The sequence below is a fragment of the Temnothorax americanus genome, unplaced genomic scaffold (genome assembly GCF_048541705.1).
Source record: "Temnothorax americanus isolate GAGA-0224 unplaced genomic scaffold, ASM4854170v1 Scaffold11, whole genome shotgun sequence".
Classification (NCBI taxonomy): domain Eukaryota; kingdom Metazoa; phylum Arthropoda; class Insecta; order Hymenoptera; family Formicidae; genus Temnothorax; species Temnothorax americanus.
The window spans coordinates 419,700-439,023 of NW_027509242.1; the positions used below are offsets into that span (position 1 = coordinate 419,700).

General features: G+C 31.8%; 1 protein-coding gene and 1 long non-coding RNA gene across 3 annotated transcripts in view; one reads left to right on the top strand and one right to left on the bottom strand.

Annotated features, from left to right (window-relative positions):
- Positions 1 to 19,324, top strand: part of LOC143908183 (uncharacterized) — an 85,787-nt gene that overhangs the window by 26,111 nt on the left and 40,352 nt on the right. The gene's annotated exons all lie outside the window — the stretch shown is intronic.
- On the bottom strand, positions 6,756 to 14,412 carry LOC143906532 (putative peptidoglycan muropeptide transporter SLC46). Of its 2 annotated transcripts, XM_077422680.1 has the most exons (9): positions 14,032 to 14,411; positions 12,669 to 12,825; positions 11,150 to 11,392; positions 10,301 to 10,652; positions 9,607 to 10,002; positions 8,987 to 9,124; positions 8,740 to 8,823; positions 8,300 to 8,456; positions 6,756 to 8,160 (listed from the first exon to the last, which is right to left on the bottom strand). In XM_077422680.1, the coding sequence occupies exons 2-9, from the start codon at positions 12,714 to 12,716 to the stop codon at positions 8,034 to 8,036; spliced, it is 1,545 nt and encodes a 514-aa protein (XP_077278806.1). In that variant the 5' UTR covers positions 12,717 to 12,825; positions 14,032 to 14,411; the 3' UTR covers positions 6,756 to 8,033. The 2 variants fall into 2 exon arrangements, with proteins under 2 accessions (XP_077278806.1, XP_077278811.1); XM_077422685.1 differs by lacking the exon at positions 12,669 to 12,825 and having other exon boundaries at positions 14,032 to 14,412.

Below are 19,324 nucleotides of genomic sequence, written 5' to 3' on the forward strand. Positions count from 1 at the left end.
TTTAATAACGCGTGAATGTATAGGTATATATTTGGGTATTGCAGTTCTATTTTATTATATATTACGTACATTGCAATTTGCAGCGTTAAATAAGAATTTAATGTACGATAATATCTCTAGGCTTTTAAAATGTTCGAATTAATCGTTACATATCAGGCGAAACCGAGTTCACAAAACGACGCGTGAAATATCCTGTATACAATACATAATGCTATTCATCGAAATTAATCTGTAACGTAAAGAACTGAATATTCAACATACACATTTCACAGCGCGGCGCGTTAAATATTTTGTGGCAATGATGTAAATTGAATTTGAAACGTGTGGCAAATGTTGCGGGTTGTAAGCGTATTGTGTATACACATTTTTTGTTGTTGTAACTCAGCGAGCGCGTAGGCCCGCGTCCGGGCAGGAGGTAGCCGTATTATCATTTCGCACCGCTACATATTCGAGCCGGCAGCGAGATTCGTGGCATTATCTTTTGGTGCACAATACTGACAAATATCATGAGAGGATGCGCTCATTTTCCGTGAATAATTATCAATTATCAAGTCACGCATTTGATTAGCTCTTACGATTCGCGATTCGCGCCGAACGTATGGAAGCGATTACCGAGGCAGATATTCCGCGCGATTTATCCTTTTGAAGTAGAGATTGGAACGGTAATAGGAGAAATAGAAATTATAGTTTTGTTGCGTCATTTATACAATAATTATCTCTTTAAATCTGCGAATATATCTCGCGTCGCGCTGTTCCAGTTTTTTCAGCGATTCTGTAATTTATCCACTATTTTCGAAATTAAGAGCGCGAAGTGATACAGGAATAGCCAAATCGAACGGTTGAAATGAAGGAAAGCCGTAATGTATTGATCATTTGTTAATAATAGCCCGTATGTTTCGCGAGATTTACACGTGCAAAATATGCGCGTGCAATATTGAATTTTGATTACATATTTTCGGACATTGCTTAATTGGCCATCAACTCGACTTTATTTATCGCCCAGTATCAGATTGAAGTTGTCGATGCCATTTCCGCATATATCGCTGATTTGTTAAGGAGGCTCTTACCTCGATCATAAAACAACAGATCTAAAATTAAATTATGTTGTAAAGTGAACCACAACGAACCGATGCCCAAAACTTTAGCATAGGTTGACGATAAAAATTTTAAAAATATCAGTATTGAAATTCGCAACACAGGGCATATGGTAAACACTAAAATTTTTACCGGAAGTGATGCGTATTTTCTTGGCAAGTTTGCGAGCCAGGTAAACAAAAAACTAAGGAATTGATCACATTGCTGTGATCACGCAAAATAGTTCAAATTGAAATGGTAAAGATTGGTTATTACTGAAAAGCGTCTATATGAGCGTTAGTACGAATGATTTATTTGTTATCATCGAATTGTAGGATACGAATAAAAATATACGCGTAATATAAAAATACTTTGTTGCCTAAACATTATTAATGGAAAAATATATAATATATGAATACATTATAAATATTTTAGTTTTAAAAATTATGTAGGTAATTTTTTTATATGGTCGACCTTGCACTTGTATACGAATATTGACATTTCGTTGCAACTTTACCGTGAAAACGTTTGTACGAAGGAATCGTCGACCGTCACGCTGCGAGCTCAAACTGTGATTATATTTTCTCTTTTTAGGCCGATATTGAATAACGTTTTTGTTCGTTGCTTCCGCGTGCACTATTACGGCGTGTAACTGGATTAACGAGCTGTAGCGAGTTTTAATTCGCTCCTCCATGAATGCAAGCGATTGCCACTCTCGGTCTCTCACGAAAATGTGTCAGAACAAATGTGACGTAACTGTGTGCAACACGTGTTTCAGACGAAAACAATTTTATTTTTTACATTTGCAAAAATTATTCTCGGTAGCATAAAGAAAATATGTATTTGATATTTAATTCAAGTATTCAATTATTTATATTTTATTTTGCAATTAGTGATTGATAAATGAATCGCGACAGTTTTGGCATTCTTCTCTTTGAATTATTTATAAACTGACGTCAGTTGCATTATGCAACTCTCTGTGAATGATGCGAAGCGTAGAGAAATTATATTATTAAAGTTTTATTTGATATATAACAGCGTACTTATAATGTTGGAATTTTGCATAATTGGCGGATTAATGATATGGGAAAAATCAAGTTATACATAAATATACAAAGAATCGAGAATTTTTCGTAATCGCGCGGGTCCGAGAGGCCCTTTCACTCGTCCGCGAGATCTTCGATTAACCAGGTCATGTGAACGCGGAAGTATAATACGTAGAAGCGCGCGACTGTATATACACATGCATACACTCGGTCGATGGTACGAAAGGTAAATTGCCACAATAGACGTCACGGAGATGTCGAAAAAAAGGAACAGACGGGTGCAAAAGTACTTTACTCGTTAAGCGACTTTACGTGCACGAGACGCCTACGTGATGTGCATTGTTATCCGGCACAGCGACCTGTGGCCCTCTATCTCGAATAAACATCTCTATAGCATCTTAACCAGAATAGTTTCAAAAGCTATTATCTTGGGAAGAAAAACTTACGCATCTAAATAGTTAAGAACCTTCTTTTATCGGCGTATAAGTGAATTCTTTTTTAGTTGAATATTGTCACTGCAAGACCTTTAGAATAATATGAGCCGTCGACAACCTGTAGAGTTTTTACTTAAATTCAGAATAAAATATAGAAAATATGCTAATTACGATATTAATTACAAATATAACAAAAGAAATAACATAAGAGTGATAGAAGTTTAAGGAATATGTATATATACATATATATATTTATTGATATGTAAAAAATTACATTAATCTTAATAATACATATATGAACATATTCTAAATTTAACATATCTATAGCTCTAATTCGTATCTTCGTATTAAATGTTTTTGTATCAACATTTAATTTCTTAACAAGAAAGATTAAGTAACGATATTTAATTTACAACAATAATCGTAATATAATGTAATATAGACTTTTATAATTTTGCAACATAACTCACTTCATACCGGTTATATTAATCAAAGTGACAATTAATCAGTTATTAAGTAGTATGATTTCATCTCGAATATTTCGGATATTTGCCATATTCCTCATAAATAAATAATTCTCAGTTTATTTGTCAAATTATCGATTTTAATTGCATGTTTGTGATTGACGATTTTGAGATGAAAAGAAGTGCACGTTTATTATTCAAGTTGTTCAAGTCATTGCTTAATATAATAAATAGGCTAGCGAGTTTGCGAGCCGAAAGAGGACGGTTACAAAGTCAACCTTACGAAATACGCATGTGATTATAAAATAATGGGAACTCGCGGCGGCCTGGGGATCGGTTTTTAGCGTCCTGCAGGTTGCACCGTAGTGGGTTTTGGGTAGATCCAAGGGTTCGGTGCGTAGGGCGGCCTTTGAGGTATCGGGTAGATCGTAATAGCTCCGGATGCAATTGGGCCGGGAGTCGGTATCGCATGCACGAACGCAGCGAGGACTATTAAAGCTGCCACAACGATAACGACATTTCTTAGCGAGATCTGGAAGTGGAAATGTATATCATTTGAAATACACAATGTCACTTTTAATGGCGATTCGAAGTTTCACACGTACTTTACACGCAACAATCCAATTTATGGTGTTTAAAAATTTTTTTAACATTGTTAATATGAAATGTTGCTGTTGGAAACTTTTATAATAGAAACAATAATTATTGCTTATATATTATTTACGATCTCTATCGAGGTATAGTAGTATATAAGAATACTCTTATTTTTGTAGTTTAAACCATTTGAACATTTTGTAACATTTTGCCACAATTTAGCCTGAAATATGATCTAACCAACTACCTGTTCTACCTGTTTTTCTGCTATAGTTGATCGACAATTAGGACAATTTTTAATATGGCACTTTTGCACTTTGTTTCATTGCATGTGCAAGTGTCGGGACAAAAATTTGTTTCCCGCCAGGGATTCTGATGGTGAACTTTTACTCATACCGATCGTTTAAATTGCTACTCATTGATGCAAGATAAAAAGCAGCGTGGACAGAACGTTACTTTCTCTATGACTATTTGAGCTACGCATCAAACTGTGTCAATTTGAAGGATAAATAAGCCACATAATATAATGTAATATTTATAGTGTGTCTCCACTTTCAATTAGATCGTATTGCAAAAGCAGTTGAACGGGGATTTGTCACGGATTTATAAACTGTCGTTGCTAAGACAAGATTATTTAGTTTAGTTGTAACTCGAAAATGGTTAAAATAGATATGATAGATCTATTTCCGTATGTTATGTGCAATTTGATAATGTATAAAGAATTTTATATATCAGATATATAATATGAAAGTATATACAGTGGAATTATATAACATTACTTATTCTTGCATCACCCTGAAATTTTAGGATATTATTACAAAATAGTCGATAGATATAGCTTTTTTAAATTTCTTATCAGCAAACAGACAAGTATCATTCGAAAAAAATTATTTTATCGCAAACACGCCATCCATATAAATTGCTGCACTAATCATGGTCATCATTTATGTTGTTATTGGAAACCACATTTTCGCGTGAGAATGCGGAATAATTTGATTAAAATAATAGCGGGTACACAACGTGAATTTTTTTAACATGTGGCATGTTATCGTCAATAAGCTTTGTGATATGGTAATGCGTGATGGTAATGTTGTGATTGCTAGTCGTTCGAATGCAGCAATCGTCTGCGACATAATTTGCGTTGGAATAAACCGCGCACCCGGAAAGAGAAAACCGAACGATCTTACTTAATTTGCAAGTAAGTTCGATAGAAACTGACGATTGACAATCGAGTTACCTCCGTGAATAATACATCATCCGACTCGATCTTTTTTTTATTGCCGCGCCGCAATCGCCCGCGCCGCTGTGATTTTCCGCTGTGATGTTTGCGCGTAAAACCCGCAATTTGATATTAATGGAGGCGATAGATCAAGAGCTCGATATGAATTATAATTTATGAAAGTTATGCTGGAAATGCTGTAACATGGATTGTGATGGAAATATTGATATCAATCGTATTTCTGATGCTTTTTAAATTGATTGCATGGAGAACTCTCTTCTTCTCGGTGTTTATTATAGTTAATTAACTTATATTTATTAATAATTTATTTTTTGTGTACGCGATACGCAGATTTAATAAAATTGAGTCCTCTATCTCTGCATGTGTTAAATATGTGAGATGAGAACGATTATAATGTCTATTTTTCAATGAAGTATTATAAGATTTGCGTACAAATTATCTATATTTTTGCATTTATTTTTTGACAAAGCTCTAAAGGCGAGCTATATAGCTTATCGCAGACAAATTTAAAACGCTAATGTTCGTCGTAAACTGTATATTACCATGATATTGGAGATCGTGGATGTCTCTTGATGAAGTGATGCTCGAAACAAACAGTACGCATCTTTAAACGTTGGCAGACTTTTTATACCGGTGGATTTTAAGAGGTGGATATTTGGGTCAGGATATATATGTACGTGAGAAGCGATATCACCCGTATATCCAAGGAATTCCCGTCCAAAAAACCAAGCAGGTGTTCGTTTTCATTCATGCTAGCGTGCAGCATTCAATCAGATAGATGCGCGTCATTGCATAGATCGCGGAAGAGGAAGGCAAAGAGTTAATCCATATTTCTGTGCGCAGTGATGCGAGCAATTGTTGTATAACTAGAATAGAGCAATTGTATAATTAGAAATAAAAGACCTCATTTAATTATTAAATTTGCATATTGTGGACGCGAAATAAAGTGTTAGCAGATTTAAATTAATAACTATATATGCCAGCATTATGTTGTTGTCATTGTCACGATTACAGTTACTATTATTAAAGTATAACACGTAAAAAATGGGCCAATAAAGATTTACATAAACAAAGTATAAAAGAATAAGGGATTTGCACGCATATAAAAAAAAGTATAAAATAAATATAGATTTAATATATTTTTTAATATGATATTTGTCAAAATGTTATGTACGATGGATGATATTTGTAAATGACTTGAAAGAAAAATAATTTTATTAGTCGAACTATTAAATAAGTTGCTTATTCGATATACATTGATAGTTTTATCGTGATAGTTTATTTTTTAGAATTAAATTTTTTATTTTTTGTATAGAATAAAAAAATATAAATTATTTTTAGTTACGTAAAATACTACTGATCCATAAAAATGCTCTCATTAAAGAATCGTTATTTTATTTGCAGACGCTTTTTAATACTTTATTTTCTTTTTTCGAAATTGTGTCCGCAGAAGTCAGTTCTTGGAGTATATAATTCTCTGCACCAAAAATTCTAAACGATGACAATTAGCCAACAATCCTTGACATGCTTGTGGTTCGCGCGCATTGAATACTAATAAGTATTGTAGTTTTCCCAGAATTGTCTTAAACATTGTGTAAATGCAAATCGTAATCACGAAAACCAGTCCTACCGGTATTGCTTTTTACGTTAACAACCTCTGAATAAGTTGTAGACAATTTTATTTTGAGAGAATTTTAAGAGAGTTTAGTGAAACGTGAGTCAAGATTTAAAATTAGAAGCTCGCAGTAAATCGAATTCTTTTTGAAGACTGATAAGAAATATCATTTTCTAAATTAGTTAGAAATAAATTTTAATTTCGCAAAAAGTTAGGTAAAAAGATTAACAAGATATTTAATATCGAATATGTAAAAAATTGCGATAAAAGACAATTTCCATTAAATTATTGTCTAAAAATTCTTCATTTTATTTTAATTTACCGATCACATAAATATCGGAGCATTCTATAATATATAAAAAAACGCGCTAAGTTTAAACAAATTTTAGTTTTGATTTATAAAACGCGAGATCACAACTATGCTAATATCTGGAATTCTCACATATTCGTCATCGCTATGTTAATGTATTTTTCGTACGTGACTTTTAATTGCAATATCGTTTCATGAGTCATTTAATTATTAGTAAAACTACATTATGCGTACTTAACAGAAAAACGAATTGTCGTCACGATCAATCGCGTCAGCTAAATAATTCTGCGTATAACTTGTTTTTCAATTTCGATGAATAAGTGATTGATAAGAAAAAAAAAGTGAATTATATATAATTATATATCTATCACTGTTCAACAATTACACAGGAACAGAAACGTTTTATTATACAAAAGTAATTTAGAATAATTAAATTTAATAATATAAATACAAATATCCACACAAAATGATGTAATATAAAAATATAATCTATTCTAGGAAGTATTTAATAAAATCTAATAATATATAATACTACTATCGATATATATAATAGATGTTGCATTACAAATGCACTTATGCAATTTAACAATTCTCAGCCTAGTTCTAAATTCATGGTTTTGCAATCAATTTTTGCGTTTAGAATTATTTTTAATATAACATTATTCTGTATAAAATTATTTTATATTAAAAATATATAATACTAACATCTTAACAATGATCTAAATATTTTTCGCGGGTATTTATTATGCATGATGTATATACGCTGCTATTCAATAATGCCTGGACTTCAATAGTGCCAGACTAGAGTCAAGCTCAACAGGGTCTTCTTTCCCCCTAATTTTTCCAAGCTCGTTTTTCTTGCATTATTGAATAGCAGTGTACATATTATATATTTTTTGAATTATAGTTTATATCTTCTATTATTATACTTCAAATACTTTTGAAATCTTATTACGTATGAATATCTAAATATCTAAACTATTCTAAAAATTACTTTATTGCAAGATTAACAAAATTATAATTTTATATTATTTTCCCTGAGATATTAACCATGATCGATATTTAAAAATACATCGATAAGTTTATGCTTATTTCAAGTGGATTGTTATGAATTCTGAGTATTGTAAATGCGTTGTGTATTTATACCATATTCCTTTTAATATATATACACAAGATGAAACATCAGTCTTTGACGAGATGACCTTTGATGCTTTACGTATAGGCGGTTACAATCTTATCTCGCATGCTTTTTAAGATTAAGTCGTTACATTTCTCGACGAGTTAGCTTCGATTGTATTTGAAAGAGATGGAGCTACCGCCTCGTCATCGATATAATCCTGTTGCTCAGTTGCGTGCTTAGACCACGATGAAAAATGGATCAATCTGAAATAAATAATTATTCAGTAAAATTAGATTATTTCGAAAGCGATTAAGCAAAGCGCCGCAATTCTCTAATACATGTTTAATCGAGAGAAAAAATAATATACGAAAAAAATGTTTAGGAAAATTATAATTTACTTACAGAATTAACAGGAGCACGGCGATCTGCGTGGCGAATGTCAACCAATAGAAAGAGCTCGGTGCTGTCTTTATCGTAGCGTTATAAAGTTGAGAATATAAAGTACCGCTAAATAGCGGTACTGCGTTATCGCATACGGAAAGCATCGCGAATACCTTTCCTAAAGAATTAAAACAATACGATTATGTTTTTTTTTGTTATAATAAAAAAGAAAAATTATTATTGTGGCATGAAATTGAGATCAATATTAGATGAGATTAGATTTTGACATGAAAGTAATATTCCTTATATTCGGGAAAATTCAAATTCTAGCATAAAGTATGTATTTTTTATGTTTATAGCATCAAAAACTAAAACTATATCTGTATTGACACTTATCGGGATTTAATTGATTTCAATCTAATACGTGTAAAAATAGATGTATAATAATTATTGCCACGCACCTCGTTCCTCTATGGGCACAAGTTTCGAGGTCATAGATCTGAGTACCGGAGCTACTACGGGACCTAACGCAGCAACAGCAGCACCTGCAAGATAATTATTATTATAAAATAATGTCAATGTTATTTTGTCATTTGAGTATTCGTGCAATATTTTAATTAAAAGTTTGAATGATTCGATAATGACACCATATAATATTTGGAAAGAATTTGATAGGAGATTGAGAGAAATATAAGATTTCTTACTGACCCACGTAAAACAATTTCGGCTGATCCGCTAAAACAAATACTATTCTTCCAGCTGCATGCGCTATTGCTCCAACCGCTACGATGAAAGTGTCCTTCATTCCTATTAATTTATTCATAATAGGCACTCCAATGAGCATTGCTGTTGGAATAAAATTTTTTTAAATACTTCATATTTTATATCTTCATATTTCTAATAGCATTTAAAATATTTATGCTGATGCTTGTAAATTATATGATAGTATTTATTAGTTCTGAACTTATTTGAAACGTTTTTTATAATTATAAAAAATACGAGTATTGAAGATTCAGATATTCAAGAATAATACTTAAGAAAAATGGCTAATTTTCAATGACATAGCAATAATAATCTATCTTTGTTTATTTTTTTACATGAAAAACCGAGTTTTTTACACGATCGATTTCAATTTCTGGCAATTGGATCGTAATTTTTTTATTTTCGTTGATAATTAAGACCATAAATTAACCAGGAGTGAAAGTTTTCGTGATCTCGATAAGAAATTTCTCCTTTCACTCGCGACATTCAGAACGCATTGCGGATTAATATCGAGGTTCGCGAAAAGTCAATTCGATTAATTTGGATCAAGTTTATGTCAAACTGACCTAATACGAAGAGAGTCGATTGGAATGTTTTAAAGTTGCTAAAATCCACCACGTTCCATTTAAAGATTAGTGAGGTATACATCTGACTCTTCGGTTTCTCGTCTCTCTGGAATGTATATAGACACATCGCGAGCAGAAGCAACCACAGGTGCAATTTGCCATGATTGCGTCTCGATTTCACTAACGTTCGTATTGTTGTGGCGACATGTCTCGTGTCGAAAAAGTCCAACAGCCAGTTGGTGCCCGAAAGTGGTTGCTGCCGTGATGACGTTTGCCATTTTAACCACACGAGCGAATACACAATTGCCAACAAGAGTAAAGTCGCGTTTATAGCGAACATAATTGTGTAGGACATGTTGACTAGATGAGTAAACACATAAGATCCAAGTGCAACTCCTACGAACGAAAAAAAATATGATTGATTATTTAAACTTTACGCCACTGAATTGTAAAGGCTTTTATATAATCGCGAACATATACGCAGAATGGAAATAGTAAAACAATGATGCTATCGACAATCCATGAATTTTAACGGCTCAAAAATTTTTTATAGAAAAAAATTTTTATAATAAATGTGCAGTATTTATCTAAACAATATAAAAGTCCAGACGTTGCCTCAATTAACTTCACGCCGAAGTTTTTTGATAATAATTATATCTTTGCATAAAATTTTTGAGAGCAAACTTGTTCCTACCCGAGGGCATAGTACTGAGGTAAACGACATCTAAGATCGTGATTCTCATAGTTCTTTGTTGCACGGAGCTTATGTCCGACATGTACGCGAAGCAACTGCCAAAGATTGCCACGTCGCCGCCCAGTAGGCTCATCGGCAGGGTTGCCGTGTACACTACCATGTTCAGATTCCAAGTGTTCATCATAGAATTGATCACGACCATGAAGGAGTAAATCAATTTGCCCGTCAAGCCGAAGACGAGCGGCAATTTACGTCCTCGCCGGTCGCTCCAGTTGCCATAAAACATTGCCAAAATAATAGGCACTACATGTCCGGCAATGTCGTTCCATTGATGAAATTCCGAGACGGTCATCTGCAAGATGAATTTTTCTTATTGTTAATGAAACGTAATTGAAGAATGAAAGTCAATTATCGACATCGAAAACGCTCCGAATTCAGAATAAATTTATTCATTATGCGTTCGCAGTAAAATTGCTTACTAGCTTTTAGGCATTTTATTTAAGTTTTCAATAAATTTTCATAAAATAAAATTATGCGCGGATATATGTTTGAATGTATATTCTCTTACATGCTTCGAATATAAACATTGCGCCGCGGTATCACATTTCGTTGCGTAGGTATTTCATGTTAATATTTAGTTCGACAAATATGTTTGCTTTGATAGCATCCGGTTGTATTTTTGCCGACTTACACTAAATATTTGCACATGCACGGCAAGTCCCTTCGTTCGAATTTAACAATCTCACGAGCCGTTAAACTAAACTCCGATAGTTTGTTCATGTAATGTGCCTATTCTTCCCCATTTTACGTCTCTTTTCTTTTATTTTAAATGTAGTACATAATTTTTACCTGTACTTTGGTCTTTATCGCTTTATTATCATCATCGTTTAGCTCCATACAGATTTCTTCAGAGTATCCGTGATCCACGCGACATGCTTTATACCTAAAAAAGTCTTGCTCGACGACTGACGTGAACATAAATGCCATCATGTAAAGCCACATAGTCGGCTCTACTGATATATATTTTACCCATCCGAAGTATTTTCTGCAGTACATCCTGTTTCCACGGAAAGATTCCATTCGTGGTGTCACCTAGAAATTATAAAATGAAGATTAAAACACGTAGTCCGATGATAACTTTGTTTATTAGCAACGTATGTTGAAATTATAAAGTTTTATAGAGTATAATTAAACGGCAAAGGGTTACGTTTCACAAAATTTAAACTAGCGAATAAATTTTAATCTCTTAGAACTTACGACAAAAGTAAGAGAGAGAGAGAGAGAGTTGGAAAATTGTAATTATAACTATAATGCTGTTAAATATTAGCTAGTGATTTATATAAATGTATTCTCCATCACGTAAATGTTTACACACTGAAACGCGTTCACTAACACATATCACGCAGTCTATATTACACAAAGTATATCAGCGTTTCGTAGAGTTACTGTTTTCATTTTATGTATAGTATGGTTTGTGTGATAACTATATAATTATGATCTTTCAACCTATCTTCAATGTCGTATCTAATATTGTAAGTAGGAAATATCAACAGCGTTCGCGATTTAAATGATTTTAGTTTCGTGACGATATAGATACATAGATATATGTATATGTATACTCGAGAAAATACTTACTGATATATTAACCACTATTGTTTAATCCCTACATATTTTTATGAGATTCTTTACGTGTTTCGGCATTATAATTTTCTTTACAATTATTTTATTTTCTCTTTAAATTAATTATAAAAGAAGACAAATAATATTTCAATGTATATACTGATAATAATGTAAACGTATTTTCACTGTTTTAAAAATGTCGAACGTGTTATAAAACGATTATAAAGTAATAGAATTTTTATAATATACGCGACCAAAGGTTCATATACGAGGTTTACGAAAAAGCTTCGAGGAAGCAAAAGACTCAATTGATGTTACGCTGGGATATTTAAGTATAGCTAATTAAAAAATGGAGTAATATATTTTTGTAGAAAATTGCAATGTCTCTCTGGCAAAAACGTCGCAAAAATATTTAAGATTAAAAATTGAAATCTGCAGGTTGCTACTGTTTAATTAATCGTATTGGTTTGTACGAGAACAAATTATAAATATAATTTACATCTTCATCTTAGAGAGAAATGTGTAAATATTTCAATTATTAAAATAGTTTCTTAAACTCTCATATGTAATAGAATGCGTTTATATTAAACGAAATAAACATAAATATTAAAACATATTTTTATCAGAATGAAGAGGGAAATAATTTTTCAATTTTTTTTTCATCATAAAAATGTTTTTAGAAGAGAGAAAGCAGGATTGGATCAAACGATATTCTCGTAATTTAGATCAAAACATCTTGTATACTTACCTCGTCGGTTTTCATATCGTTATCAATCGCTACTGATGGTTTATCCATTTTTTTTTTAAATTAAAGATCTTCGATACAAGAGAATTTCTTCAGCCCTTGCTTTCAACAGTTGCACATAGTCATTCTTGCACAGTCCATTACTTTACTATGCATGCGTCTGCAAATTACAACGCACAAAACACTCGCTGAGTTAATTTATAATATGCCGATAGGATACTTTATCTGTGTGTGCCAGCATTAAGTCGGCTTTAATTACGCGCGTTATCGCAAAATTTTAGAACATTAAGGCATAGTAAAATTTTCTTTATTCTAAAAATTTCATATCTTTCTTGCGATTATTTGGATAATTAGTAATTAGGTAATAATTCACATAAAATCCAACGATGGACATAGGCATATTCCTATGTTTTGATTAATATATTTATCGATATATTTTACTAGTAGTAAATTGTTAATTAAACTAAATGTTAATATATACTTTAACATTTTATTATTACGCGCATTAAAAGTTGGCAGGTACAAATTTGCTTAACATAAAAATACGGTTTCACTGAAAGCTTTCGGTGTCCGATACAATTATAGGAGAATATATACATGATAACCCCTAAGAAATGATAAGTACTGAAACTAAACCTTTCATCTGCGTTACTATTTTAAAACTTTTATTATTTTTACGAGCTTATAATTACTTTATTTTTGCTTAAATATTCAAATGAGTTGACTTGTTAGTCGGTGTGTGTGTATATATATGTACATCAAATGAGGGTTAATCATATCAAGTACCTAGACATAATAAGTGTAGGACTCGTTCGTATATAGAAATTAAAATATCGTAAGCGTTGCGGCAATATATGTCACAACACTTACGATAATTAGATGTTGCAACATGTGAATGTTAAAAATTAGATATCTAGCTTTACGAAATCATTTCTGAGATATCGTAAAAAGTAATAGTATTGCTCCTGTTTATCTGATAATATAATTTAAAATTGTTTATCACACACCATTGTCTGAAAATAGTAAATTGATTGAATATCACTATTACGTAAATCCACAGATACGTGAGTGAACATTATCCGAAGTAGCGCTTTTAATTTATTTATTATATCGATTTAACACACACAGTGCAGATATAAAAGCATAAGATACGTGTCACATTTTTAAAAAAATTCTATCAATTGTTTCCTTTGATTAAAATAAACGAAGTCGACAGAGTCAAGTCGAGGTTTTTTAGATTAAAATAAATGTGTTATCGTTGGTTCGAAATGCTGCACTACTACTATATTTTTTTCACTGAACTCCAATAAATTTTGATATTCTCTTTTGTCGAAATTATTCATTAATAAATCAATTTGAGACTCACGCGATAACTGTTATGCGGTCAGCGTTTCGTCCGCGCACGTGGTTCACATCTGCTCCAACAATATATGCGCGCAACGTCTCGGCACGTGGGTAACGTACACGCAATCGCTGTAAAACTGAAGCTACGCGTGTTCGCTCGCTGGCTCGAGTCGAAATATTTTATCACTGACGATTTTACGTAATCAGCTCCTCGGGTTCCGTAGAACACGTGCGCGCTGACGCCGGACGTTGCGAGTTGCGAGATCGCATCGTGACATATTGTAGCGCGAGAACGTGCGCCTTGCGCGCTTCGCGCGTCATCGGTCGACACCGACTCCGAAAAATACGTTTGTGAGCGACCATCCAAGCGTTCGCGTCCGCGATACCTTTGTCGCCGACTGCGATAACTGCGACAACGACTGCGACAGGTCGGCCATCCCGTCGGATAAAACGAGTCTGGCGACATCTTGTGGAATGGAAAATACAGGGAAATTAATTTTAAAGAATTTTCCTGGCGATAAAGTAGGTGATTCCAAGGGTGATTTTTTACTTTTGGTCACCTTATTCCGCGATCTCGTTTATTATTTTAACTCGGAACAAGTAGTTCTCTCTTTAAAACACTAGTTTGTAGTAAACTCTACATACAGTTGGTACTTGTTGGGAAACGTGAAGTATTGATTTTATTTAGTGACCTCAGTTTTTGTGGGAGATTTGAAAGAATCTAACATATCGTTGGATTTATAACGTTATTACCATTGAACTTTTTTTCACATTTTATTAATTTTTTGCTTTATAGATTTTTACCTTGTAGATTTGTATGAAGTTTGATATATCTTCTTTTAATTCTCTTTTAATAACTTAGTTAGTTTTTTAAGAAGCTAAATATAATGGGCATGACTCTATAAATTATATTTTAAAATTTATATGTGTCTTATTTAACGATTAAATATCTAGCGATTTTTGTATATTTAAAAATTCTTTTTAAAGTTTTAATATATATTTTAATAAACTGCTTCAATAATTAAAATAATATTAATTTATAAAATCTACATTTGTCAAAGTTATATGCTATTAGACTATTTGATAATTCGTGTATTAAATTGCCGTTTGGATTCTCAAGAATAATAGCGAATAGTAGAGTCAAGCGAATAGTCAAGAATAATAGAGAATAATAGCGAAACCGTGAGAATGCAGGTCAGGTCAGAAAACCGGTTCCTTTTTTGCTAAGTCCTTTCAACAGAAAGGACTAAAACTAGTTTAAGATATAGGAACATTTCGAGGACATCAATCACTAATACTTAGAAATGTGCTCTCTCAATTCAATTTTTACAAGAATAAAACGAAATTTAAAATTGGAAAAAAAATTAAAAAGATATAAAAATATATTTAATAAATACCCTATAAATTTATACAAATCTTGATCGAAATTGTTAATTAAGTAACTAGAGGAAATTTGTATTTATACATAAAGATATAACAGAAGATTAACACAATGTATAAGATTATATAATTGCGAATTATAATTTTGAGAAATAATTTTATCGTAGGAGATCAGAATGGGAGAAGGATACAAAGGTATTGGACAGTTTAGTTTTGTTAAAAATTTATTTTATATCATCAGTGTGTTATATAATTACGGCGCGTAATTATGACTATGATATTGATGTGTCTTGTCAGTAAACTTTAGGCCATCAATGTTACATAAATATTTTTCTCGGAGTGATCATAAATAATACATTTTTCGTTCTACCCCTTTTGTGCACTTTCAATTTCAGTTAGTGGTCTTCCGATCGTATCGTTACATATTAATTGACTTTAAAATCAACGCGACATTTTATCGACGCCGTAGACGAAGTTCTCACGCTTCCCTATCATAGGCAAATTGTAGGGAAATTTGAAAGGAAATAGTGGGATTTCTGTAAAAAGAAACAATCGCGATAGTTCTTTCAATATCGATCAATACACCCCGATTCTTATGAGATACTTTCTACAATACCATTTACAACATCTCTTAACACACTGTCAATGAGCTATTATTTTCTCATTTGACGCACGCTATATAACTTAACTAATAGATTTAGCTTGTTTGACATCCGAGAGTTATTCAAAAAGATTGAAAAATTAATTATCTTTGTTGAACCTTAGACAATTGAAGGAATTTTTTAAGAGATGTTTTTTGAGTCTTGCTGTGAAAATGAAAATAAAGTCAAAAATTTTGTCGACAGTTAATGACCATCGCCATTATTTGGACGATTAACTTTTTGACTCTAGGGCTTCTAGGCTGTAAAAAAAGTAGCTGACAGATTTATGGCGTAAGAACTTACACGATTACTTCGATACGGTGCAATACACAGTAATTTCGTATAAGTGTTAACGTGAATAATTTGTCTTTAACTTCACCTCGATAGTTTTACGCGTGGAATTTATTGTGAAGTAGTTTAACATAAAAATATACTATTGATCGATATCATAACGATTAAATGAAATAATTTATGAGAAATATTTGAGAATTTTAATAATTTAATAATTTAATATTTCGCATTATTCTAATGTTGTTTTGATCAAAATAGGGATATCTATAATATACTTATTTAAATAAATCCCGTGTTGTTATAATACAACGATCTTTAAGTTTGTTATAAATTTATTTAACGTGTGTTTTACTTCTTTGATAATTAATAATTATCAAATATGTTTTCGGGTAAAAGAAAAACTCTTCGAAGCAAGAGAAAAGTTGTCGATTTTAACATAAATGATCTGATGCTCATTAATTAACATGATTCGATCGAGATTTTTTGCTTTAACAATTGACTAGCTTTGTTGATCAACATTTAATATTAGCTGGACCTGCCAGCGCTATTGAAATTTTCATAAAAGCATAGATTCAACTAATCGATGATCATTCTAGTCGAGCGTTAAATTCGCTGCAGCACGTATACATAATTGGATTGTGAAAACTGCATTTAATCCAATTTGACATGATTTGATACATTATTTTTCACACATGACTTATTATTCAACGAATCAAATAATGTGCTCGTTAAACACGACATCCATTTAATCATTCGGTCAAGTTAATTGATTAGACTTATCAAAATATTTTTTATCGTGCTCTACTATTTTTTCTATAACAAATATAGCTCTTTTTTTTTACTTATTGTTTGGGAAGGATTGCCTAAGCGCAAAGAAGATCGATATGTATATTCTGGATCGAGAGGATCGAGAGCTCGCGCCGCGCCGGTAGATGCACATCAACGCAATTAACATCTATGTATACACTTTGGCCAAGTTTGTACATATGCACACAAGCGCCTCATATACATACATACATATTTACATACTTGCAAATGTATCTAATCTATAAGACATTGAATATTGCGGGACGTCGACGTCTTCGTCGAACTACTCGCGCGTAACACACACACACACACACACACACACACACACACACACACACACACACAAATACACATACACACACACACACACACACACACACATTCGGACGATCGATAGTTTCTACACAAACGTACTCAGAGTCAGAGATCGTAGCGCGATAACTTGATCATTTCGATACCATTTTGTTGAATCCGGTTATTGACGTCACGAATAAGGAAGAATTTACATTATTGCGTTCCTATTGCGAATAAACGTGGAGATCATTTTCTGAATAGCTGAATTGAAATGTAGAAAATTCCATTTATTCTGTTGAGATTCCACGAAGTATTTATCTTTTCATCTCTCTTGATGTTTGTATAGCTGCACCAGTTGCTTTGTCGCGTTTGTCGGTCAAATCCGCGTTGATTTCTCTTTACTCTTTTTTGAAGAAAAGAGAAAATGGTTTGTTTTTTTTCCTGCATTCTCGTTTCTTTTATAATTAATTGCATTATATTAAGGCTTTTATTTTTGTATTTAATATCACGTTTTTTTATTTTATAATATTGCATATTGCAATATTGCGATATTTTTATGTACAACTAAACTAATATTTTAATTAACTAAAAATTTGCCGGTAAAGCAATTAATCGGCGCTTTTCAGTATTTTTCGTAGAGTTTTTTATAAAGTAGTAATCGAATTAAATAGAATAACTTATTTTAAAGTTCCTTTATAGGTTGCTAGGATCGATGAGAAAAAAAATATTACTTACTCGTCGGTTAGTCGACGCTACGGTAACGTCATGCAATTTCATTAACTTTCTGCCGGAAAGTTGGTTAGTGTAGAAAATCGTTCGTCCGACGTTTACAGTTCTCTCCTACATCCGCCCAAAGTTTACTCTTTTAATTATATGAATTTACTTTCACGCTAGAAGTCCATCAAAATTCTAAAATCAAAGTAGAATTGCAGTTGCGGTTGCAAAAAGAATGGACACTATTCAAACCTCGTATCAATAGAAAGAGATCTTTATATATGAGATTATCCGCGATTTCAAAAATTATTTTAACGAACGAGATTGCAGCATTGCAAGAAAAAGTACACAATTAGCAATATAGTTTCCAATACATTCCGCAGTCATGGATGAAATAAAATAGTAATCGAATTAATTTTTTTATTACTTATTTTTCAATATTTTTAAAATTAATCTTTCGTATTTTTATCATTTTCTTAATTCGAATGAGTAATATGACTTAATTTTTTATACAAATTTTTTTATCTTCCGTGTTTTAATAAAAATTTAACTGCATTACTGAAATATAATTTTTGAAATTATTTAATATTAAAGTAAAAGGTACATTTTTTCTCGTTTATTAAAATATAAAATATTAACAATTTTTAGTGACCGAGATATTTCTTTTTATTTAAAAATATATTTTTAATTAATTATAGAGGGAAATGATTGAGAAATGTCTTTTTTTACTTAAAATATCGACTGTTATAATTACGAATAGTAGACGAGAGTACAAAATAAAACAACTGTTTTCTCACATCTTTAGAAGCGGCTACAATTCAACTGTTGAGTCTAGAATATAATTATTAACTCGCCCCGTGGTCCCTTTCTTATTAAATCAAACTGTCTATACATATTCGTCCACGGTTTCGTTGTATCAAGTTAATTTTTTTCAATTTGTTTCTGATTATATATATATCTATCCATGAGAGTCTTCTCTCTTTATATTGACTAGAATACGTCCAACTCGTTGGACACATCGTGAGAAAGATTATAAGCATCGCAATTAATCTGAAAATTATTAAAAATAATCAAGCTATCTCTCTCTACAAATTATATGCTAAAGTAAAAAAAATTTCGAATCAACAATATACAAACGAAAAAATGAATTTTTTTTACAAATGATATTTTATGAAATTATAAATTATT

What these genes read in the sequence shown, in the direction of transcription:
- LOC143906532 (XM_077422680.1), bottom strand. Translation starts at nt 12,716, where the DNA reads ATGGATAAACCATCAGTAGCGATTGATAACGATATGAAAACCGACGAG. An exon ending in CGATAAAGACCAAAGTACAG is followed by an intron (nt 10,653 to 11,149) that starts GTAAAAATTATG and finishes TTCATCTTGCAG; the next exon opens with ATGACCGTCTCGGAATTTCA. An exon ending in ATCGACTCTCTTCGTATTAG is followed by an intron (nt 9,125 to 9,606) that starts GTCAGTTTGACA and finishes TTATTCCAACAG; the next exon opens with CAATGCTCATTGGAGTGCCT.